This window comes from Pollachius pollachius, assembly GCF_949987615.1.
Source record: "Pollachius pollachius genome assembly, chromosome: 16".
Taxonomy (NCBI): Eukaryota; Metazoa; Chordata; class Actinopteri; order Gadiformes; family Gadidae; genus Pollachius; species Pollachius pollachius.
In genome coordinates, this window is record NC_136949.1 from 12,118,124 (window position 1) to 12,144,117 (window position 25,994).

The 25,994-nt window shown below is 43.8% G+C and overlaps 1 protein-coding gene across 1 annotated transcript in view; it reads right to left on the minus strand.

Moving 5' to 3' along the window:
• Positions 1–1,783: 1,783 nt before the first annotated feature.
• The window catches only part of LOC307087497 (exostosin-1), a gene marked incomplete at both ends in the record, with an annotated part of 169,764 nt that continues 145,553 nt past the window's right edge, over positions 1,784–25,994 (minus strand). Inside the window, 4 exons of the mRNA XM_079753091.1 lie at positions 1,784–1,969; positions 5,716–5,887; positions 8,256–8,416; positions 18,743–18,832. Coding sequence (XP_079609217.1) covers positions 1,784–1,969; positions 5,716–5,887; positions 8,256–8,416; positions 18,743–18,832 — 609 coding nt within the window. The remainder of the gene's footprint in view (positions 1,970–5,715; positions 5,888–8,255; positions 8,417–18,742; positions 18,833–25,994) is intronic.

Sequence of the window (25,994 nt, forward strand, 5' to 3'; positions counted from 1 at the left end):
AAAAAAAGTATAGAAAAATACAAGGGTTGATAGCAAAAACTAAAAGATGGGACCTTCAAACTTCTTTTATAGTTTATTCTGAGCTTAATATGTTGGTGCTCTTTGCTCCCCAGCGTTGGAAGACAGGGTCCAAATTCTGTTAGCTTACCATGAGGAACAACACTTTTAGATAACTATCAGGCTGAGAGCAAGGGCTTTAGGCCCTGCATATGTAGATATTATTTAAAGGCTTTTTGTCCCCCCTCTGTGTTAGAAATTGGACACTAGGCCGCGGATTAAAGGCCCGATCCAACAGAAGTCAGATGGCCCTTTTCAAATGACTTTCTTTAGATGTTGTGGGGGCCAGGGTATATATTTGAATCCTACAAGAATAACACAGCCAGCAGTCAATCACAATGCTATGAGTTACCATTGACAGTGGAGCAATGTTATTCAGATAAACACCTTACTGTTTAACACCAGTGCAGGCCTGTGTCATAACCACGTTTAACAGCCTTGAAAGAGAAAAAACACAAATTAATTTTTGGGCCAAATATATGAAAAATACCTACGTTGAATAATTGTTGGTCTATATGTTGGTATTGAATGACACAACTCTAGCTAACCCAATTTGGACCAGAGAAAGTGAATTATTCATTTTATCCGACCTTTAACGGAGTCTGGCAGATATTGAGTGGTAATCCACTGGATGTTTTCAAATGAAGAAATTTAATAAAGCCAGGAGTCAGCTAGGATATCACCGTATAGCATAACATATCTTTATTTTTTCTTTGTATTATTCCGTACAGACAAGGGATGCCACAGAGAATCTACTATAATATACAAGATATCTTCTATGGGTGCTCAAAGGGGGGAAGAGGTACTTTTGTCAGCTGCTTCAAGTGTGGTAAAGTATGTAGTATATGTGGCACGCAACCCACATTATATATCACGGGTTAGTTTGTGTCCATGTCCAGACATAAAAAGTCCTATTCCTTATCTCGTAATTTCCCCGGAAAATCCACAATGTTCTTTGGGTCTTGATTCTCTCTTTATATTTTTCGGTTATTTAGTTTGCCTCCATAATCCATTATAGATAGTCCGTCTCGGGTCTTCTGGCCGTGCCCATATCCAAAAAGTCTGTCCTTCATCGTCCCCCCAACTTTCTCCATCTTTCCTTCTGGTCCAAATGTCTTCTCCAAACCATGCATCCCAGCCCAACGCTGAGCCCATGAGCAGCCCTCCTGGCCGGAGTACAGGTTCTTATTGCAAGTGCATATGTATTCATGTCGGTGGATGACTCACAGCCTTTTATGCATTTGCAGATTCCAGGAGTTCCGCCAAGGACAATGTACCGTGTGTGTGTGTTTGTGTGTGTGTGTGTGTGTGTGTACGTGCGGTTGTGGATTCATGAATACGTATGCAAGCATTTCGCACTCTTAGCATATCTTGCAACCCAACACACGCCATATACATAAAGTCCACCTTAACCTTCCGTTAAGTCCCCATTCTTATTCTCATTCTCTGTGTACGCCTTTTCCGGCGTACTCACGTAGATACACACACACACACACACACACACACACACACATACATACTTACACACAAACACACAATCACACACACACACACATACTTACACACAAACACACGCACACAACCCCGCTCTGGTTAGGTCCTGTGTGTGTGTGTGTGTGTGTGTGTGTGTGTGTGTGTGTGTGTGTGTGTGTGTGTGTGTGTGTGTGTGTGTGTGTGTTTCTCTGTCTTGTGGGGTGTGAGGGGGCGGGGGGGGGGAGGATGGGTGTCACAGCTTTTCGATGTCCCTGTACTTCTTCCTCAGCATGGACACCTGGTCCCGGAACAGCAGGGGGTCCAGCCTCATCTGGGAGTGGACCAGGGGCATGAATCCCAGCCAGCCGCTGAAGGCGTTCATGCACGTCTGCCGCTGGGCGAAGTGGTCCGGGTCGGCCCAGCGAGATGACCTGGAGCCCTAGGGAGTGGAGGGGGACGAGGTTAGGAGCAGGCTGGGACAGGACGGGATTCTTATTTATAGCGTCCGTTTTTATGATGATGTATGTCTGCTATGAACATTGATCAAATAATTCACAATGTTCATAGCAACCTATCGATATCCATGATGCAGATTGCAATCTTTTTTTTCAATGTGTCTGTACTGTAGTTTTTATGGCAGAATATCTGTAATGCAACATTTCAATATTTGTATAAACCACGTATCCATGTTCATAATAATGTATCAATGATTCTAACAACATCGTAGTTTACAACAAAGCATGATTATTTTGACGATTGATGCGTCAATGTTTTTAACCTCGCGTGACTATTTCTAACAGCTTATTCAAATTTATAAAAAATGTATCAATGTTTACTTAACAATGTACAAAGGTTCGAACACCTTATCAATAATTATAAAAATATATCAATATTTCTGTATCTTTTTATCTATATAACAGCACATCATTGCTCAAAAGGGTAGTGGCTAGGGTATTGTGCCTATCTTCACCTTAAGGGTAAGTTTGTCTGTCTGTTATATCACATATCCAACCCTGGCCAGGCATTTTAAAGGCTGGCATCTGTTGAATTTGTATTTCCTTGGGGTACATGCTTTGATATTTAAGGTAGAATGCAGGTACGATCTGGTTGGACAAGCTGCTACTGATGGATAATGCATTAATGGGGCCGGCTAAAAGCAGACAGCTCCGTGAGAGTATCCTGATCTCACTCCTTCATGTTCCAGTTTCTCGCTGAAGATCCTCCTGGCCTCGCTCCTGTTAAAACTAACTTTCAAAACAGATAAGTCAGACTGACCAATAAGCGCTAGCGGGCTTGGTTTCGTCCATGTTTTAGGTTTTGAGACGGGACCTTCAGAAACCGAAATGTGCACTAACTCGGCCAAAATGAAGACCCTCGAAAAAAAGGAACCCTTATAAAACAACAACCATAAAATTCAACCAGGGGCGAAAGGGCGGGAGAAGTGAAAGGGAAAGTGGAAGGTATGCCATGGGGATTAAAGAGGTCAGTGTGGGATCATCCAAGCAAAGCACAAATACGTGTCTTTTAACGGTCGCTAACGGTGCATCAGAGACAGTTTGAGGTCCATCTGAGCATTTAGCTATGGCAGCAAAGTGTCTGAGGCCGAGGCCGAGAGGGAGAGGGAGAGGGATAGAATGAGCCAGCGTACGACCAATTGAAAGTGCTTTTTTATGTTCCAACAGAAACGAAAATCATGTCGAAGGGTGGTGGGGGCTGCGTCAATCAATGTGTCTTTTTTTCCTTTATCTCCATTCTGTCCTTTTGAAAGCATCACAGAAGTATATATGTGATGCTTTCAGGAATATGTGCACTTGTTGAAATTTTCCCGCACACACACACACACACACACACACACACACTCGTGTGTGTACAAAGGTTCGAACACCTTATCAATAATTATAATATATCAATATTTCTGTATCTTTTTATCTATATAACAGCACATCATTGCTCAAAAGGGTAGTGGCTAGGGTATTGTGCCTATCTTCACCTTAAGGGTAAGCGCGACACACACACATACTCGTGTGTGTGTGTCGCGCGCACTCGTACACATGCTCACATGCGCACACCCACAAACTCACACACATACACACACACACACACACATAGCAGAACCCAAGTTAAGGTAATGCAGCGCTGTCAAAGGGGGGAAAAATAAGAGTGTGAAAGATGCGAATACAATTGAAAGAATTGGGGGACTGGGACTGAGAGAAAGAGAGGGAGTGTGAAAGGTGAGTCTGGGCTGAGTCTGAGGGTTTGCTACACTGCCTTCACAATTAAGACATTAATCACGCACTGCATCGTGCCGAGTCATCACTCTGCCTCCAGCCAGGTCATCCATCACGCACCTGACACTCACACACACACACACACAACCGCACGCGCGCTATAAGGGATCTCCCGGGGAGAAGGTCAGACACTCTGCAGGTCCTCGGACGTTTCTTTCGTCCAGGAGAAAAATGGCGATTGTCACATGAGCCGAAGGGACATTAAATAATAATAATAAAGAGTCATCGTAAATAACCAAACACTCAAATGAACCGTCCACCTCTCCGCTATGATACTTGATCAAGCTGTTGCTTTTCTGATTGGGTGGAATCGGGCCTGCCGGTGACCAAACCAAGGCCTGATTTGATGGAGCCTTTTCACACAGGTGTCATCCCAGGACAAACGCAGGTGTTTCTCATTACACTAATTATGGGTCTGCTCCTTTTATTCTCCAACCCACTTAGATTTAGGCCCCGTTTACACGAGGACACTTGTGGGTAAAAACGACAAAATATTTTATCGGAAGTGCCTTTTGTTTAGACGTTGACAGCGTTTTTTGGGGCTTAAAAACGCACAAATCTGAAACCACCCTCCAGAGTGGAAAACTTGAATACGCTCCGCCGTAGCGTTTCCGTCTACAATGCCAAGATGCAAAACTCTGCTCAGATCTGCTCACGTCGCGTACGCGTTTACGCCACATGCAGCGCCAGTACAGGGAAATAAACAAACATGTTGTATTATTTCCATGCGTCGGACCTTCAAGCTGCTCTGGCAGCTCTAATAAACTTACAGGAGTATTTCCATGAAATGTACAGGATATGTAAAGATAGTATTACTGAACAGAGAAAGATCGGTAATTATGTTTGGTTTTCGAGGCGCCAATAAGAGAAGGAAGATTCTACGCATGCGCTCAGACATGGCTGTGTTGTGTGATAGTGTATCACAGCACCACCTAGCCGCCTGACATCCATACCCAATCGAATTCCACACACTTTTACGTCACCGTATGCACGCAGATTTCCTCCCGAAAATGCTCGTCTAAACGCGGAATGAAAAGTGAAGACGCGACGCCACTTTTGCGTCTTCTGTTCAGACCGTCATCATGTAAACATAGCCTTAGAGCAAAGATTTATATTGCCGCCTGTCTGCTTATTATGGATTGTTAGAATTCTGATAAAAATTGTACTATAAGAAAGAAATTATAGCTTCCAATTCAATTATTCAACATTTTATCTCTATGGCCACCATCTCTACGTCATATCCACAAATATTAAGACACTCGTCTTATCCTTGTGTTTGTGTGTGTGTGCGTGTGTGTTTGATTGGGACGTAGCAAATATTCATGTTTTTCAGGTCTCAGTGGAGTACGTTGCGGCGTGTGAGCCACTGCATTGACCTGAAGATAACATTCACAGTAACCCCTAGTGAGGTGTTAACACTGTCTGTGTCTAAATCAAGAGGAGGCTTCCTATAACCTTGATACCTACTTAGGAAGCTTCTTTATTAGGCACAATGGGTTCATGTGGGAGACAGCCTTACAAGGTGGTATCACAAGGCTACTCAAAAAAGTCACATATGGCATACGTCTGATTATTACAATAGTCTGCTGGTCGATGATTCCCTTTCTTAAAAACGATAGCATATCTTGTTAACATAAATTAAAATAAAGTTGTTCCTTCAAAGACGAAGCAGACCATTCACCTCAGTCCTTGTGCCGCACGGCCTCATGGGAGATCCCGACCCCGACCGAGGAACCACCCCGTGCTTCCTTGAAAAGTTCCCAAATCAAGGTGCCTAGTTAAGATGTTTCCTATGCTTCCTACTGAACTGGAACGGTTGGTCAGTCCGCCGTATGAGCTATATTTCAGAAGCAACACTCAAATGAGACACGGCCCCTATGACTCATCAGAGACCTACCTGCGTCATCATTGTCTCCTTGTACTGCTTCTTCTGTGTGACCTTGATTGGCGGTAGGCGAGTGACCGCCGAGACCAGGAAGTTCATTAAAATGTCTTCACAGTTGGCCATCCGATCCACCATGGTCAGCAGGTTGGCTGGTATGTAGTGTGTATACAAGTAGTGATAATACCTGGGGCACGCATGCATACATACACACACACACACACACACACGCACACACATAAAAGCACACACACACACACACACACAGTAGAAACAAAGGAACGATGTAAACATTTTGTCATTCAGTTTAAGGTGTTACATTTGCTAACTTTGATTTAGTCTTCGCTGTAAAAAGCATCACCAGTCCACAATGATATTCAATTGAATTAATTTAAGGTAAATTCATTTGAATTTAGTTAATCAATAGGCACCATTTCATCCCTATCTGTTCTACTTAACACCACATATTCTCCTGTCCTTTCCAATTCTATGCTGTGCTCAGCTACTCCATTCAGTATGGGCACGGCGTCTGTCGCAGGATCAGCACACTAGATCACTGTCAGCACTGTATACCAACACACACACACACACACACACACACACACACACACACACACACACACACACAGATTGGTGTGTGGACACGCTTACACAGAAACACACACACACACACACACACACATACAGGTGCGTGGACACAAACACACAAACATGTCCACACAGATTCACCTGCACATACTCACAAATGCTGCACACATAGACACACACACACACACACATGCATGCATCAACACACATATTTGCAAGCACACTTAGATATACACCAACACACACACACAACTACACACACAATGCATTCATAAGCACATAGCCAAACATTCTTTTAAGCATTATTGTAAAAGCATTCAAACATACTTACACAATACACACGAGGGACGGCTGTGCATAAGTTGAAATAAACACACACACACACACACACACACACTTTATCTTTCTCTCTCTCTCTCTCTCTCTCCCTCCCTCCCTCTCGAATAACGTGCTCTCTCTGTGCTCCACAAAACAAAACAAAAATGCCTGAAGAGACATAGCGCTACACCGCCCAACAGTGGAACAAACATCGGTTAGAGACACACACACACACACACACACACACACGCAAACACACACACACACACACACACACACACACACACACACACACAGAAACACAGAGTAGGAAAGAGAGACAGAAAGAAAGAGAGCTGTTTATCGATGGGGGGGGGGGTGCGTGACAAGATGCTTCAAAAGCCTCCGGAGAGCTACACTCCCCTCCATTCAATTTACCGCTCTGCTCAGTACTTTGTTTCAGCGCCTTTCTCCTCCTACGCAGCCTCCCTGTTCAGCGTTGTGTTTGTGACAATCCTCTTTATGAGATAAATAAGAAGTACACCGTTATGCATGTGTTCTGCGTTGCTCTGTGCGTGTGTGTATGTGTGTGCGTGTATGTGTGTGTGTGTGTGTGTGTGTGTGTCTGCGTGTGTGTGTGTGCTTGTTAGTGTGTGTGTGTGTGTGTGTGTGTGTGTTACACGTGTATGTGTATCTGTGTGTGTGTTCGTGTGCGCGTGTGTGTGTCTGTGTGTACGCGTGTGTGTGTGTGTGTTTATGTATGTGCGTGCGTGGGTGTCTGTGTGCATGTTTGCATGTGAGTGTGAGAGCGAGAGCGCGAAAGCAAGGGAAGTTCAACCTCATTTCCTAATGGAAAGTCATACAAACCAGCCAGCCAACCCGGCAGGTGAGGTCTAACAGAATGTGTTTTGTTATGTGCTATATGCGTTAGTCAGAGCCAGAGTCGGAGCATTAAAGCGGAGTACCATAAATAGCTACAGGGCTCCGCTACATCTGAATCCTTGTCAGGCTCCTTATTCACCCCAGAGAGGGGCCCTGGAGTTACACCAAATCTGAACTGCGTCTCCGTCGTAATCGGACTAAACGTCTAGCTTAATGATCATAAGCCCTCGCAGGCGAGCCGCGCGTGATTTCGCTGACTCTGGTGTTTCTGCAGCCTGACTCGAAGCCAGGGAATGATTATGATTAGCGAGTCAATGACAAAAAGGATTTTTGTAGGAAGCGCTAATACCGAGCAGAAGAAAATCAACCGCCCAATCAGATGCAGACACACTTTTACCATATAGGAATGGCTGTTGAATAAAAAGGTAATTCACTTTCAAAGTACATGGTTTAAGGTAAAAATAAATATTCTCGCTCCCTCCCTCTTTCTCCCCTTCTACCCCTCTCTCTCTCTCTCTTCGCCTCTCTCTCTCTCTCTATTCCTCTCCCTCTCTCTCTTCCCCTCTCTCTCTCTCTCTCTATTCTTCTCCCTCTCTCTCTCTATTCCTCTGCCTCTCTCTCTCTCTCTATTCCTCTCCCTCTCTCTCTATTCCTCTCCCTCTCTCTCTCTCTCTATTCCTCTCTTCTCTCTCTCTCTCTCTCTCTCTCTCTCTCTCTCTCTCTGTCTCTCTCTCTCTCTCTCTCTCTCTCTACCACCCCTCTGGGTCAAGAGAGCCTCTGCCTGGTACCTGTGGTAGAAGGCCGCCCCGGTCAGGACCATGGAGTAGTCGTTGGTCCACTTGGAGGTGTAGCCCCAGCGAGCCCGCCCGCTGTCCCAGTAGTGGCTCCGGGCCGGGTAGCCCACGATCCGCTCCGGGAAACTCTGCCACACTCTGAAGGCAAAGTCCACCTGGGGCCAACAAGGACGGATGGAGGAGAAGGGGGGAGGAGAGGAAAGCGTGGAGAGAGAGAGAAGGGAACAGGCAGGGAGGTAAGACGGTGAGCCCGGGACACCTTCAGGGCATTGCAGCTCCTATCTTCAAATATTGACTTGGTTTCCATGTAGTCATTTCGCCGGCGATAGTGTCCGTGGCGACTCATAAAAGGGAAAACAAATCAAAGCACATCATCAGAACTGGAGTGTGTGCAAGTGCTGCACAATCAGTCCTGACAAAGAGAAAAAGAAAAACTTGACTTTTTGTTCCCCTGCATTCTATATCAAACAGGAGACACAGTGCTGCTCAACAAAACGATGGGATAGGATTATCATAGCGTACACAGAGTCCCCCCCCCCCCTCCCACCCAACATCCTCTTCGTAGCCAGTTTTATTTTCTTTTAAAAAAAAAGCCCAGAAAAAGGCAGCGGTGGCGGTGGCTCTGGAGAAGAAGAGTAGTTATCCTTGAAGAGGGGTTTGGAGTAGCTAGAGCGAGAGGCTCCTCTGAATAAAATGGAATAAATGAAATACAATTCAAAGTCTAGCGAGACACGAAGGCAGACACAGAAGAATAAGAGGGGGGATCAGCCCATAATGAAATACTTTGTAACGGTAACACACAGCGCGCATACGCTTACTCGCACACGCACACAACGCACTCACAAGGCCTCCATTTCAGGGGCTTAGGGAGGAAAGTAATTACCAGTATATGTGACTTGGTTAAAGCAAGAGAGGGAAGAATAGAGAATGAGAGAGACAGAGAGACAGAGACAGAGGGAGAGAGAAAGGAGGAGAGAGGTAGAGGAGTGAGAAATAGGACGGAGAGATGGAGAAGGAGAGAGAGAGAGAGAGAGAGAGAGAGAGAGGGCAGAAAGCGGATGTTCTTTAGTGTTAATCCGATACCTCCCGGCATCTCTGTCATGATTCATGTGAGCAATTAGTGTGAAGTACCGGGCGCCCGACCTAGTGCCGGGCTGGGGGGAGACGGCAACTCTTCATGTGCAACAGCCCCCCTGATAAACTGACGTGTAACCTGTCTTCTGGGTGTGTGTGTGTGTGTGTGTTTGTGTTTGCGTGAGTGTTTGTGTGTGTGTGTGTATGCATCTGGGAGTATATCTGTCTGTGAGTGGGTTTCTGTGTAAGTTCTTGTGCCTTTGGAATTGTTTGTGTGTGAGCACTCGTGTGTGTGTGTGTGTGTGTGTGTGTGGGGGGGGGGGGGGGGGGTGTTTGTGTGAAGTCACTTTAACTTGAAGTATGTTTGTGTGCACGCGCCTTTGAAATCGTATGTGTGCGCACTCATGTGTGGAAATACGTTTTTCGGTATTTGTGGGAGAGTATATGCGTGCATCTATATGTTATGCCTTTTACATTTTGTGTGTGTGTGTGTGTATGTGTGTATAAATGCATTTGTCTGTCGATGTACCTGGTAGCTGTGTGATGTGATTTGTGTTTTAAGCCAACACTGCCTCAGCTCAATATGGAAACACCTGTTTAGTTCTCCCTCTGTTTTGGCCTGCCATCAACACTTTGCTGATGCAAAATGGTGAAAGAGAGGAATTAGTATTGTGTCATAAGACAGAGAGTGGTTTTGGCATTTTCCTTAGAACGCATCCACGGAAATGGGAGAAAACGCTGTTCAGGCTTGGATGGACAGGGCTCTGAAACCCCTGTTGAAAATGCCAGTGAAGGTGGAACACAAAATAATGTTTTTGCATTAACATTCTCCAACATCCTCAAAAGCTAAAATGTGATGTGAATCTGAAAAACTAATATTGCCCAGATTTATTAAAGGAGTTAGGCATCGGCTTGCTTGAGTCTGCGTGTGTGCATGTGTGTGTGTGTGTGTGTGTGTGTGTGTCTGTGTGTGGTAGTGAGTGAGTGAGAGAAAGAGAGAGACAGAGACAGAGACAGAGAGAGAGAGAGAGAGAGAGAGAGAGAGCGAGAGAGCGAGGGTGTGTGTCTGGGCCTGTCTGTGCGTGTGTGTAGATAAGAAAATAGAGATGTGTGTGAAGATGATGAAGATATTGAGAGGCTCCAACCGGATCCCCTTCAGTCATGATCTGTCTCTCTTAATTTCACGTTAAAGCAGCAGTTCAAGATGGATAGAGGGATAAAAGGTTGCAGAAGGACAGACAGACAGAAAGACAGAGAGACAGGCAGAGACTCAGAGGAGACAGACAGATGAAAAGATAATGGATTTAGAGATATATCTATTAGAAGCCAGAACTACACATATGGAAAGACAAGCAGACAGACAGCTTACTAGGTATAGAGATAGATCATTGGATGGATGGATGGACAGAGAGAGAGAGAGAGAGAGAGAGAGAGAGAGAGAGAGAGAGAGAGAGAGAGAGAGAGAGAGAGAGAGAGAGATAGATAGATAGATAGAGAGATACTGTAGGTAGAAAGGTCAATAAGAAGAGGAATAGAGACAGATCATTACTTACATAGATATTTATTACCATTATTATGAGTCTTTCAACTAAAATCATCTTCAGAGATAGAGAGACACTTAGATTAAGTATCCATGCTGATAGTTTTCAGGGCCAAACGTGATCCACAGAGAAAAGGGGGACAAACTAGTTCCAAAAGGCCACAAATCTGCCCTTACATTCTGACCTAATGGACTGAATACTGTGTGATAAAAACGAGTTACGCCACATCTTGTTACAAAGCCTGTCTCGCTGCCCTTTTGGTTTATAGTGTGTTGTTTTCCACTGTTATCTTTTTTCACCCGCAATTGTGACGCGACACTAAACATAAAAAAAAAGACCCTTTTTTTTGTTAGCACAATCATTAGGACGAAAGGTTAGCCTGAACTCTTGTTTCATTGATGGCATTGTGTTTTAAAAAATTGTGTTCCATTATCGTGATACATTTATCGCCAGCCCTAAACGCCTGGACACAAGAACACCCTTGTGTTGGGGTGAGCTGTTTATATCGGAGACAACACAGCCATAGTAAGACATGAAGAAATACTGACAAATGGAATGTTGCCTTTAAGAGGAGCAAGAAGCACAGCGGGCGAGCAAAGAGAGTGTCTGTAGACTTTTAGATGGCCAAAGAAAATGATGTTGGCAGAATAATAAGGGGACATTGTAGCTTTTGGGGTTTTAGAATGCTAGGGTACAAAAGGCTGTTCAATTTTCATAGCATCTGCTTCATTTCCTTCATCCACCGTGTTGAATCATCTCTCTCTCTCTCTCTCTCTCTCCCTACACATCCCATGATGCACTATCATCGTCGGCAGCTTCCTCTAGACGCCATCTTTGAGTGTTTCAAGGCATTTCAGCACCGGGTAGTTCTGGAGCTCTATGTCCCTGAGGCTTAGCTTAAGGGGGGCTAAAGGGGAGCTACACAAACACAAACACACACACACACACACACACACACATAGTATATCTCTCGTGTAAGATTTAGCCCTGGGCGGTGGCCCAGCGACCCTGAACGCCGGCCGGTGATGTGCTGATGTCACACGGCGGCCCGCTCCTCTCTATTTCCCTCTGTTTTAACGCCCCGCCACAACTCAACTTTATTTTGTTCTTTTTTCCTGTTGACCCCCTGTGTTATATTTATGATCGTACTTCGGTTTGGGCAATGCCGGTTGAGATTGTTGAGGGCTGGATTGCAATCGCAATTGAATGCAATTATTTGATTTTGTGTTCTAAAATGACATTGGATGGGCAGAGTTCGAAATAGAGTCTAAATGTTAAATATAACATATTTTCCAGGAATAAAATACTCCATAATTGCCTCTTCCGAGACACCAATACTGTCCATTAAACAGCTAGAAAGGTAAGGCATGTCGAAGATAGGCCACCGAAAGGGCGTTCACACGCATGGCAACCTCACAAAAGAACGCAGTTTATCCGGGTGATCCCTTTCATATTCCCCCTCTGTAATCGCTCTTAAGGAATAATCTTGGATTTAATGAGCTGCAACAATGCAATTAGGGAATTGCCACAGCCGTTCTTCCATGAAAGTAATTATAATATTAAAATAAGCCCAATTAAAAAAAATCTCCCAGTCCCTTTGCGTCTCTTTCCCTGTGACTCTCTCTCTTCGTGGTATGGTGGCTTGTGTGCGATTCTTGTGTAGTCCGGCACATTCCGTCTGCCTTTCTGTGCGCATCCTTGCTGTGTTTAAAGGGCAATTAGGACAATGGCTTACTGAGCAGAGAATCAACCTTAACATTTAGCCATTTATGCGGGCAGCCACACACACAGTGACGTACACACATGCATACACACACGCATACACGCACGCGTGCACGCACACACACGCACGCACGCGCGCACACACACACGCACACACACACACGCGCACACACTCTACTGTGTTAGTATAGAATGTTTGTTCTGCATTTAACAAATCATTGACATAACATAATAATTAGTTAACAGTAACAGGTTTATTGTTTATTCACTATTGTTTATCATTATGCATTATAAATTGACTGTTTACTGCCATTTCCATTTTGATGGCTTCTGTAGAACAGTGTACTTTGGATATAGCTATTGAAGCATTCTCGCCATTTTGTACAATATCACCCAGTAGTAAATGAATCACTCAAATGTAGCCTTTTCCACACAACGAAGAAGAAATAGGGACAAAAGGGTTCATTCTCTATCCCGACCCTTGTTCCTTTCATCATCTAGGGCTCTGCATGCCACCCTCGGCAGCGCATTGTTTCTGTACACTGAAGCTTGCCGTCGCTACATTGTTCTCTATGCACAGATGATATTATTTCAGCAGGGCTTATTCGGCGCCCTGTTCCCAAATACACAAAAGAGGGGTTTGTGGGAGGCAGGCTGTGTCAAACACGTTTTGTTCTTTGCTTTTCAAAATGGTCTTTCCCTCGACCCCCCCTCCCCTCCAACCCTTCACCGCCAAAAAGAGTCACCGGGGAACCAATGGGAACAAAGGTTGCGTCTTCACGTCTGCTGAGAACATCAAGCGTCGTTCCGGGGCCCCCAGATGTTTGTTTGAGGTGGAAGATCAGCCCGCCTCACCAGAGGACCCCCGAGAGTTCCTGATCTATTGCTGGTACGTCGTCTATCAGAACCAGACATAGAGTCGCTCACTGCACGGCCCATCCTAACAACGGGAAAATTACCAGGGGAGGAAAGCCACTGAGTACTCCAACATCTAAGTGTGCTTGTACAATCCAGAGCTACTTCTTCATTCTTTGAATAACCCTAAAGTTGGGGACTTACTTTTCTTTTGGTTACCCTTGGCATTGTAGTGTCCTGTTACAGTGTAAGTGCATACATTACTGTGTAATTAGCAAAAGAACAATATGCAACATGTAACTAATACTAGTGTGGTTAGGGAAGAGCATTAGGGCAGTGAAAGGGATATGTGGCTCCATTGCCTCAGTACACATTATGTACATGCAGTTGCATTGCTTATCACATGTGTTATTACACTGTTTCAAGGAAATGAAATCATAAATCATTTGATTTCAGTATTTACCAACGCTGGCTCATCAAATCTTTTCGCACAACCATCCAGTTCATTAAGGTATGACCAAAGGACTGTTTACGAGGGCGGGGTTTCAGGGATACAGAATGAGCAAAACAAAGTCTAACAAAATTGTCTAACAAAGTTAGACAATTTAACAATTATTGTTTTGGTACAACAGTCAGGAAGACAGGAACCAGATGAGCGAGAGATAGAGAGAGAGAGAGTTAGAGAGGGAGAGAGAAGGAGAGAGAGGAAGAGGGAGAGAGAGGAAAACGAGAGTGAGAAAGGAGAGCGAGAGGACAGAGGGAAAGAGAGAGAGGGGAAAGAGAGCGAGAGAGTTGAGAGCAGGAGAGCAAAATATTAAAAGCATCAACATGCCCTGTGGTTTGACAGCGCTGCGTTCACTGTAGACACGTCGGCAACCCTTTCCCACGCCTCCCGGTGCTGCTAAGAGCGTGCCCCTCTGACAAGATGTCACTTGTTTTAAAACTGATTCTGAACCCCCGCCCATAACCCCCCTGCCTGCTTTAGTGCTCCAGTCAATTCACTGATTTTTAATTTGCTCTCGGGTAAGTGTCAAGCGGAACAAGTCTTTGCTGGTTTTTTTCCCCGGCTCCCGCCGCTGAGACGTGAAACTTTAATCAAAGAGGTGCGTTTCTGTTTTGACAGTGTAATGATCGGTTTGAGAGACGCCCGCGCGGCGAGACAGAGAGGTAATGGGTGCTTACGCCGTGCTCCTGACTGTGTAAATGGACTGCTTTTCATTAAGCAACCCCCCACCTACCCACAACACTTTGTCCCTGTCTACATTCTCCTCTCTATCTTTTCCTCCTCTCTTCGCTCTCTTCCTCTCCTATTACACTTTGTCATCCCGTCTCTTTTCCTCTCTTCTACTTTCCTCTCTGACTTCTCTTCTCCCCTGGTCTCTCTCACTTCATCTCTGTCTCCATTTCTCCCCTCTCTCTGCTTCTCTTCTCCTTCCCTCTCCTGCCTTCTTCCATTATCTCTCTCTCTCTCTCTATTATTCATCCCTGCCTTCTCCTATCTATTTTCTTCTCTCATTTCCTCTCAGAGATCCGTTCTATTCTGCTCTCACCCATCTCTTCTCCCCATCCTTTTATCTTCTCCTCCTTTCCATTGCCTTCTTGTCTCCCTCACAACCTCCTCCACCTCCCCTCCTCCTCTCAGGATTTGGATTATTACACAAGGTAAACAAGGTTTACCTTGTGTTTAACTTCAGGTAACCACATTAAGATCGAGAGTGTGTAACAAGACGGCAACGAAACAGACAAACAAGGAGAATATGGTAATAGCAGAGGACAGCGAATAACAGTCTGTGTTTGTTCGGCATTCTGTTAAGAGTTTGGCAGCGGAACCCAATAAATTGCTTTGGCAAGAATCAAAGAACAAATTGTTGCTCCAACCCAGGCCATGATCAATTTTTAACAAGGTGCCATGAGTAAATTAAAGCCAATGGGATGAGAGAGTATGAATGCGTGGGGCATAGTTAGCCCTGCAATGATTTATGAGGCCGGTGGGAAGCCTTTAATAACATTCATCATTAAAGCCCCAAACCAATATCTGATGATATACTGCTACAGCGATGGTGACGTGATCCATACATAAATATTGAGTGCCACAGTGCAAATTGCTTTACTTTTCAATATTGCCTCCCACATATTGGCATGATTCTCAGTCTGTTATATTTCCTTTCATTTACTTATTTCCGCTTGTGTATTCCATTTGCAACAGCCACAAATGGATACATCCATTTCAATAACTGTTATTCCTGTTTATGTGTGTCTGTTTATGTGCCATCACCCCAACACATATATTGAAATAAATCAATGGATGGTAATAATTAAATAGTCGCTTGTTTCACCTTCGTCTGCTTCAAGTCACTCATGACTTTTGGCGATAGACAGTCACACACACAACTACCTCAACAGTCACACTGACATACACACCCGGACAGACACACACATACATGTGTGTCTGTCCACACCCCCCCTACACACACACACACACACACACCTTGTCACACATTCCCACACAGGCACACAGACACAAACATACCAAAACAAACACAGATACATACACACAGCCTGACACAGACACACACACACACGCACACAACCCGACACACGTACCCACACAGACACATGAACCGAGACCCACTGACAAACATAAACCCACACAAATCCACACCCACACACATACACACACACACCTACACAGAGCGATATAGCAAGAGGCTAACCCCCTCACAGCACAAAAAGAGTGCTCACGGAGAGCTTTGATAACCAGCGCTCATTGTGTCTACGGAGCGGCTTCAGCTGAGGCAACGTTGTTCACGGGACGCTGTGAAACCTCCGCTTTGTCCTGCCTCGCTCAGCTAATTAATTCTCCCCCCACTCAGCCTCTACCATTCTCTTATTAGAGCGCGGTGTGGTATTTGGACAGCGCGTGTTCAGCAGAGCAACAAAGCTCTTTTTAATTAGCCCAGCCCGACTCACGCAGGGTGTCGTATGACATTAATAGTTAATAGACGAAAAATGTACTCCATTAGAAGGAACCGGAAGCTTTACTTAAAGGTACAGTGCACTGGTTGTTTTTGCTTTCCCCCAACAGTTCAAAGGTCGCCGCTGTGCCGTCCTAGAGAGAGACACAACCGTTTATTTAGAGAACGCAGTGGGAGAGTGAAAGGCAGTATGCTGTAGTCAATTTAGGGGACAAGGCCTGGCATAATGTGACCATCTGTCCTAAAGGGACCGCACACATTTTGTTGCTTGCCAAAGGCGACATGGTTAATTCGTCGAGCATGTAATTTCTGAGCATGTGTTTTTCGGTTATATCATTCATATTTGACATATGGGCTTTGCAATGTATGATTAAACTGAGGGGAACATTTGAATGGCTGTAGACCAAATTCAATAAAATACTAAACAATTGAAAAAATATCAAGCTTGATGTCTGTGTGTGTATGTGTGTGTGTGTTTGTGTGCGTGTGAGAGAATGCTTACGTGCATATCTGGATGTGTGTGCTCACATCCATGGGCGCGTATCTGAATTTCTGTGTGTGTTTGTGTGTGTGTATGTTTGTGTGTTTGTGTGTGTGGTACTGAAACCACCTTCACCAGAGCAGTCATTGATCTACTAATAACTGTTGATTCTGACATGATTGATGCTGCTACTTTACTTAAGTGCAGCTTTTGATACTGTTTGACACAGTATCCTACTATGACCACAGCATCCTTTTAAGACCAGAGTTTACTTCTGAGAGACTTGGAGAAGCATTGGTATACAGGGGACCATGCTCTCGTAGTTTCATTCATATTTATCAAAGATAACTTAACGTATAAGTTACAATAACTCAATTTCTGAAATTTTTTTTAAGTAAATGTGGTGTAGCCCAGGAATGCTTTCTTGGCTCTTTTCTATCGTTATGCTTCCCCTAACTAGCCTGGCTCCACCCGCCTAAGTACTTCCGCTCAATTTTCATTTCCCTTCAGTACTACGTATGGGTTTGTGGTATATTCTTGGGTTTTCGCCTTCCAAATTTTGGCTGAGAACAACGACGTTAAAGTCAGCTCTCGTTGACGGACATCTTCACGCACGGTGATTCGTTTGTTTACAACCTGCGCGCAACCTGATTCCCGACCAAACGTTAGTGATTGGTTATGGCAGATCCAGAGTGGCACTGGGCAGATCCAATAGTTTTAAACTTCAACAGATTCCCGCCTTCATGTGAGTTAACGTTTGTCAAACAAGTAGGTCCAGACTCTGTGCAAATGAAATGAAGTAGGAGAGTCTGGTAGGACCAGGCTATCCCCTAACGACGTAATTTGCAAATGTGGTGTTCATTCTCATTACTACGCTGGTATGACAGAGCTATATGTACCTGTAAAGCCCAATTAGCTTCCCAAATTAAAATACGGGTACATTTTTGAGAGTTTGAATGTTAACATTGAAGTCTCATATCAGGAGCATTTTTTCATCTTTGTAGCAGTGCTACAATCTGACCTATTCTATCATTGCGTCATGCTGAAACAGTAATCCAAGCAGTCACATTTTCCAGACCTCATTATTGTAATAATCTCTTCCTAGTGGTTAAACTAATATAAGTAAAAGTACTATATAAGTATTCAGCTACCTCAGAATGCTGCAGCTAGAATCTTGACAACATCATCATCATTTTATCATCAAACACCATTTCACGGCCCTGTTCACTGGCTAGCACTGCAAGCCTTAGCTGATGTAAAGGTTTGTCATTCAACCTTTAAGGCCTTTGCCCCACTTCACTCTCTTTAATCCCTTTAAGTTTTATCTGATCATGTAGTTGTTTTACTATGTATTATATTCAAGCATCTTTTTATATTGACGTTATTAACGTTTTATTTTAACAATTTTAAAGTTTAACACTCTAACTACAGGCAATTGGTCTTTAACCTTGTGAGAATCTGTGTGCATTCATGTGTGTGTGTGTGTGTGTGTGTGTGTGTGTGTGTGTGTGTGTGTGTGTGTGTGTGTGTGTGTTTGTGTGGTTGTTGTGACAGCTACCCCACCTAACAGCGGGTAGCTCCGACCTGGCTGACGCACGGCCGCCGGTATACGTGCCAGAAGGCTCACCACACACCGGCCGTCACAGTGGGGCGGTGAGGAATTACACTGTCCAATAATTAGAGATTGGCTGGTGATTAGGGGGCCATGACGTCACTAGGGGTCAGGGGCCAGAGTGAATCATGACTGGCCACGCGGGTTATGATTCGATTTTCTCTTTTGTACCGTTGAAGGCCATCGAGGGGGCGTTCCGGCCCCCCAGACGACAGACATACCTCATTGGTCGAGAGCACAGAGTCCTCGTCCAGGCTGAGGATGGCGTCTGTGAGGATGACGTCGTGGGGGTAAAAACGACTGCTCATGGACTGAAGGAGAGACGGACAGACAGACAGACAGACAGACAGACAGACAGACAGACAGACAGACAGACAGACAGACAGACAGAGTGCAAGTATTAAAGCGATACAGTGGTTTGAATTTCAAGTGCAGTTCTAACACTGGCAACAATAGGGAAATAATTAGCCAGACTTTGGTGAGAGCACACGCGCCTTTCATTGCACTTCACAGAGTGCATGAAGTCGTGATAAGCATTTCGGCACTTTTGCTGGGTGTCTGCAAAGAGTCTTCTTCTGTCCTCTCCTGCCGTGATTTTCTTGCTATGTGTGTGTGTGTGCGTGTGTGTGTGTGTGTGTGTCTGTGTTTGCGGAGCTCGTCAACAAGGTCAATTTCTCACCAATTGGATTTAGTACCATACTGTTGTGTGCTGTCGTGTGTTGACATCACACGACAGTGCTGGTAAGTTATGATGGTAGAGATACCTTTATTTATAATGATCTACAAACAATGTGTGTCAGGTAATTTGTTGTCCATGGATGACCTGTTGAACTAAAAAGGTTACTGCGTGGCTGAGCACCGCTGTTTGTTTTTAAGCTTGTGGTTTCATATTTCAGTGTTGACTTACTCCTAAAGAAGCTTGACCTGCATCGCCAACACGCCAACTGTATTTATGGGCTTCAGAAGTCTGAATCAATGACTGGATCAATTGTCCTTCTTGCAATTGATTAGCTGACAATGAAGTGTATTACAATGTATTCATTAAGTACTGATTTGGTTATTGTAGAGAGGGGGTTAATAATAAACAGGACATAGAGAGAATGAAAATGTTCCTTAAGGTGAGGAGGGGGTGTGGTTCCCAGATCATGATAAAAAGACTGATAAATCCAGATGAATTAGCGGAAGATGTTTTCCATTACTAATCAGCTGTCTTATCTTCAAAGCCATGGACAACAGGATCTACAAATCTTAAAGAGCCATAGCTCCAAACCTACGGCTATAAACTCAGTCTTGGAAAGGCTGGATTGTAGGGCCGTAGCTCCACAACTGCCTAATGTGAGTGCACTGCCTTGGCCTAGTGAGTGTCCGGTTATTGTTCTAACGCTTGGCCTTGTAGCCAGCAGGATGAATTAACCCAGCCCATTGAATCAGCTTGAAGGAATGGGTTTCTTTTTTTTATGCACACCTTGATAACCCTTAATAACAACAACAACCATAATTAGTCAATTACGGATTCTGTTGTCCATCACTTTAAACCTTGGCCGCATCAGGAGGAGAAAAGTGTTCGACAGAAATTGAGGACTTTTTGACAGCTGAAATAACATTTTTAGATCATTCTACATTCTTTTTTTTGCCACAGTAAACTATGCATGTCTTGGACTGTGCCTGAATCACTCCCCCCCCCCCCTATGCTCTAGTGCAAACTTCTCTCTGAATAAGCCTAAGTATGCAGAATAATAAACAAATATTACGTTTTACCTGCCATACATTGGAACACATGGTTACTAGAGTCTGAGAAACACAAACATTTCCTCCAGACAGTGAACCACCAAAAGCTGTCCTTTTTCAACAACCTTTGAAAACCTACATCTCCCTGTTACTAGCCATAATCGATGGGATAATGCCCCGAAAAATACCTATATTCATCGCTATGTCTCCTCTATATTATCTGTTGGTCGCTCTGTCTTCTAATGTATCTGGCGCCATCTTCCCGTCCCACAATCCCCTCTGGCAGGTGTCAATGCCGTGTGCCTGGGGCCAGAGATAAGCACCTGCTGAAGACGCCCTAAGGTGCTGAGACTTGACCCTTCCACCGTTTCCCCGCCACCAACCACCCACCGGCCCTTTCTTTCCTCCTCTATTACCCCAGGAGCCCTGCAGCTTTAAGGGGCCTCTCTGGAGATAGGAGGGCTCCTTTTAAGCCGGCACCGTCCCCGAGTCTGTGAGTCACAGTTCAAAGTCAACATGTTACTTTTACTGCAATAGCGTCAGCTGATAATGGCGGGGCCGCACTGCACTGTGGATAGATATTTAGTCATTGGAAACTTGCGGAACAGATTTCTTAAAGTTGGACTATATAGTTGCAGTAGAAAACAAAATAACTCCTTTATGTCTGAACGACAACTTTTCGAAAGAAGAAAATGCGCACATCCATGAGTCTATCCGTCCAGGGGATATTCTCTATGAATCATTTAATTCTGGTCCACTTTTACGTCCCCCCATCCCTGTGGAAATCTCAAAGACAGTCGCTGTCTGCCTTTAATTCTATAACTACAACGCTGTAGCTACTCCATCCACTCAAGGCGGCTAATGGGAAAACATAGATTTGCTTTGAACTATTAACATCTTACAGTGATTTTAAAAACCTTCAGGCATGGTTTGGTCCAATACTTCCCTGGTGTCCATGAGGTCAATATGTGTCATGTCTTAAATATCCAAGTCATTGTTGGCAGCTGTGGTGGCCTTCTCTGTGGACCAAGGTGAATGCTGGAGCTCAATGTATTGCCAAATGTGCTCTATAGGAACAAGGCCTTCAATGATAACATGGATTGAATGAATGATAATTTACTCAGCTATGCTATCATTATGTCAATTACCCCAAAGTTTTAACACCATTGCCACATCGTACAGGTTTCGTTATAGATCCAATACAGGATGTGATGTTTATATGTATACCGTATTTTCCGCACTATAAGGCGCACTTAAAAGCCGGTAATTTTCTCAAAAAACGACAGTACGCCTTATAATCCGGAGCGCCTTATATATGGATCAATTGGTTAATTGGTTGATCCATACTGGTTGTAAACGTCGCTCTGTCAAAATGTTTCAGTATGAAAAACCAATAAAAACAATTTAATAATAATAATAAAATGTTTCACTACGACTACGATAAAGCCAGACTGCTTGCAGCATTACGGCTATCGTAGTCAGTGCACACAGCATTTTACTGCGCTTACTCATGGAAGGTCACACTATACGATCACAGAGCCAGGAAATCGGGCGGAAGACTGGCCACACTACAAGATTCGAGGGTGCGATGCTCTACTTTGTATCATTCACGTTTGCAAGATATTTAAAAAATCTAAGGTTTGGAACTGCGTAATTGTGTTTTACTTTTTTGTCATAAAGGTTCCAGTTTTATATCTGCTAAATGCAGCAACTCGTCCTCACAGTTGCGTTGCGCGTGACGAGCTATACAATTAGCACAGCTCCATCTAGTGGATGCATAACGCATCCCCAGTCAAACGTTTGACTGCAGTATCTTCTATGCTATGCGCCTTATAATCCGGTGCGCCCTATTTATGAAAAAAGTTCTAAAATAGGTCATTCATTGAAGGTGCGCCTTATAATCCGGTGCGCGTTATAGTGCGGGAAATACGGTACTTATTTTTATGATCATTAATGTTTGGATGACATATGGGAATATTCAAAACAAACAAAAAAGGCTTTCCAGTCCAAGAGAGTTATATATATATATATATATATATATATATGTATATAATTAATACATCTGGTCTGATCGATGCTAAAAGGATATTTTAAGGTCATGTGTCCAATATTACTACTCCTTAACCTGACCTTGTGTCCAATCTGATTTCACTATTTGGTTTAATTTGACCGTTGACCTCTGAAATGGTTTTCTAGTTGTCATTTAACCTCTAACCAAGGGCTTTTGTAAATCGATAGTATGATCAATAGATAAAATATAGGGTTCTGGGATGTGTCATGTGCATGTCAAAGGTAGATGGATGAAGGTAAGAAATAATGAAGATATTAACATAAATAAAACATTTGTGTCTTATAGCCCATTGCCCTTTGGCAATATTGATCGGCCAATCACCTTTGCCTCGCTAGCAATACAGTTGGGTTTGTCATTGGGCCTGTGAGTTAATTCAATGTGTTCTGTGATGGAAGTCCTAGAACAGAATATCTCATTGATAGGGCCACGATTTAGCGTCTTGTAGTTAGGAGTGAAAGGATTAGTTTGGATGGGTGGTGGTTAAAAATGGAACCAATCATAGCAATAACGTTAACATTCCTTTCACTGCATGAAGAGGGGTGCTTTCAAAACAGGCATTTTTTTATTATGTAGCTAATGAACAAGAATTTTGTAAATATATTGCATAATTACTCCCTGAATAATTACAAATGGAAAGCAAGGTGAGAACAGACCACTAAATGAGATGATAAAGTGTGAAGTAATGAGAGGAAAACTTGAAATTTAGGTCTTGACATAAGAATGAGCATTGGATAAACAAATATATGGAAGCATATATGTAGAAAAATTCAAATGGCAATGCAATTTGCATTCAATAAGTCATTACATTATGCAATTGAAAATTCATTATGCAATTTAATAATGTAATTTGTAAATACGTTATTCAAAGTGTATTTGAATATGCAAAGTGACAATGAAATCCTCGAAAGTGATAATAAAAATAGAAATAATAAAAAGGAACTTCAAATTTTTTGAGTTCCTTTATTCAAATTGAAAGATATAGCGTCCCCTTAATTGCGATGCACTTCGGCAGATCAACTTGTGACCCAACTGTCCATTTTATTATAGACCATGGTTATTTGTCTCGTTTCCAAAAAGAAGATGCCATTACACCAGTTATTCAAAACCTAATGTTGTGTTTCCCTCCACTGCCTACAATCCAGCCAAAAAATATGTTATTCGCTCTTTCGCTATCATTTGGGTCACCTGATGTGGTGCAGTCTCTTGCTCTGGATCAGTGGTCATCAACCTTTTTAAGCCCAAGATCTCTGACCTCAACCTGTGTGAAAGGCAAGATCTACCTATTGAAGACTTGAGAAAAAACAGACAGCGCAGAATGTATTTCCAATTTAAGGCCTTTTATTGAGTCTAATTGTATGAATTACATGTAATTCTTTGCTCAGCAAAACTAACTGAAAACAAAAAATAAAGCCATGTGCCCTATTTCCCATTTATAATATTGTACAACTGTATTTGCACAACACACACACACAACACAGCAAACACAACACAACAAAGAGGAAAAATCTACACACTTGCAGTGGACAGATACTAATACCCACATGGAAGTTAACAAATGTATGATTCACATTTTAGAAAGTGAATTCAGTGCAATTAAGTTAGCGCCATGTCCCATCTAAAGCAGCATCACCTCACAACGCCATCTAAAGGCAAAACTCTTGCAGTAATGTTGCTCAAATTAGTGTGATGGCTGTGACTGAATACTGTGAGTGCCTTGAAGTTTGGCTCATAGCTACAGACAGCCAGCCTGAGACAGTCAGTGAGGTGTTGGTCTGTAAGGCGGCTCCTGTACTTTGATTTGATTATTTTCATTTGTGAAAACGCCATTCCACAAAGATAAGTAGATCCAAAGTAGGCCCTCACTCATAGTGCACATGCAGTGAGGAGAGGATACTTCTCTTTGCTGACCAGTCCCCAAAAGACACTTCTCACTTTGTCCAGCTGGGCACAGTACTGCTCAGGGTTAAAAACATCCTTGTTTTTGATGGCGTGTGACATTTTCTCCAGGTTGGGGAAGTGGGTCAGCCTCTTGTTCTTTAGGTGTGTGGTCCAAACACCCAGCTTGGCCTTGAACCCATTCACTGCGCTAATCATGTGGGGCAGGTGTCTGTCCTTTCCCTGCAGCTCGTTGTTGAGTGTGTTAAGTTTTGCCGTTAGGTCTGTCAAAAACCCGATATCCAGTAGCCACGCATCATCGGACAGTTCCTCGTGCTCCTCGTTCCTTTTTGACAAAAAAGTCTCAGGCAGCAAGTCAACAAATCACTGCAACACTTTGCAGTCCGGTGACTCAACCACCGGACTTCAGTGTGGAGAAGCAGGTCTCCGTATGCGGCATCGAGCTCATCCAATAACGCCTTGAATAAGCGGTGCTGAAGCACTTTTGCTCTAATCGAGTTTATCAGTTTGACCACCAGTGTCATGACATGGGGAAAAAGTCCAAGACTTTCCCAACCAAGGCCTGTTGATGGATAACAGTGATAATCCATGAATGCGGAAAATTTGGGGTCATTACGGCATAGCGCTAAGAAACCTGCCCGTACATCTCGCATTGCCGGGGCCCCATCAGTAGTAATGGCAACTAGTTTATTAATGGGGATGCCGTTTTCGTCTATATACTTTTTGAACTCCTGGTAAATATCCTCACCTCTCGTTCTCTCCTTTAAGTGCAAAAGAGTAAGGAAGTCCTCATTGGTTGTAGAATCCTGGAAAGCCATTCTGACGAATACAACAAGCTGGGATGTGTTCATTACATCCAGGGATTCATCGAACTGTAGAGAAAGCTATTCACAGCGGGACAAGTCTTTTAATACTTGTCGATCCACGTCCTCTGACAGTGATTCGGCCCTCCTTGTCACTGTCGCAGGGCCAAGCGGTACACCACGAAGTGCAGTTCTAATGTCGTCTTTGTTTTTGAAGTCGTTGAAAACTGTCTCTGCGGTGATGGCCGTTGCTTCTTTGATTAAATCTCCATCTGTGAAAGGTTTCTTGTGTTTAGCTAGCAGGTGGCTAATGCAAAGGGATGCTTCAGTAGCAGCCTTATTTTGCGTAACGGGTTTTGTGAAAAGCGATTGCTGGGCCTTCAACCCCAATTTCAGCCCCTCAATCTTTCTTGCACGGATTGCGCTCTTTGGGGGGGTAGCTGTCTTTGAATTTCGAGTGGTTGGTTTTGTGGTGCTGTTCTAGGTTTCCTCTTTTAGAGGAAACCTGGAACAGTGCTTGTGTTTGGTGGCATAACATGCACACACACTTGTGTTTCACCAAAGTAAAAATAAACTCCTCTTCCCATTCTGAATGGAAGTTGTACGTTTTCGTCTTCTTTCGTGGAGCCTCTGCCATGCTAGCTATCACCAGAGAGGTGTACCGTAGCAACAGGCCAATATTGACGTTCGCGCCCCACGCCCTACTCTTCTTTAATCTCATTGGTCACTTAAATCAGACACTGTTAAATGCAGCGCTGCTACACTGAAAAAAATAGTAGGCCTCCAGAGAGGGAGAGATGTGCTTGCTATACTTATTATGAAAATGTATCATGCATAATATAGGATATTGTGTATTTATTTTTCTATTATTTTCGGGATCTACATGGAAAGCCTCAAAGATCGACCAGTCGATCGCGATCGACGGGTTGGCGACCAATGCTCTGGATCATCTCTAAGCAAAGCAGCGAGCTCGGG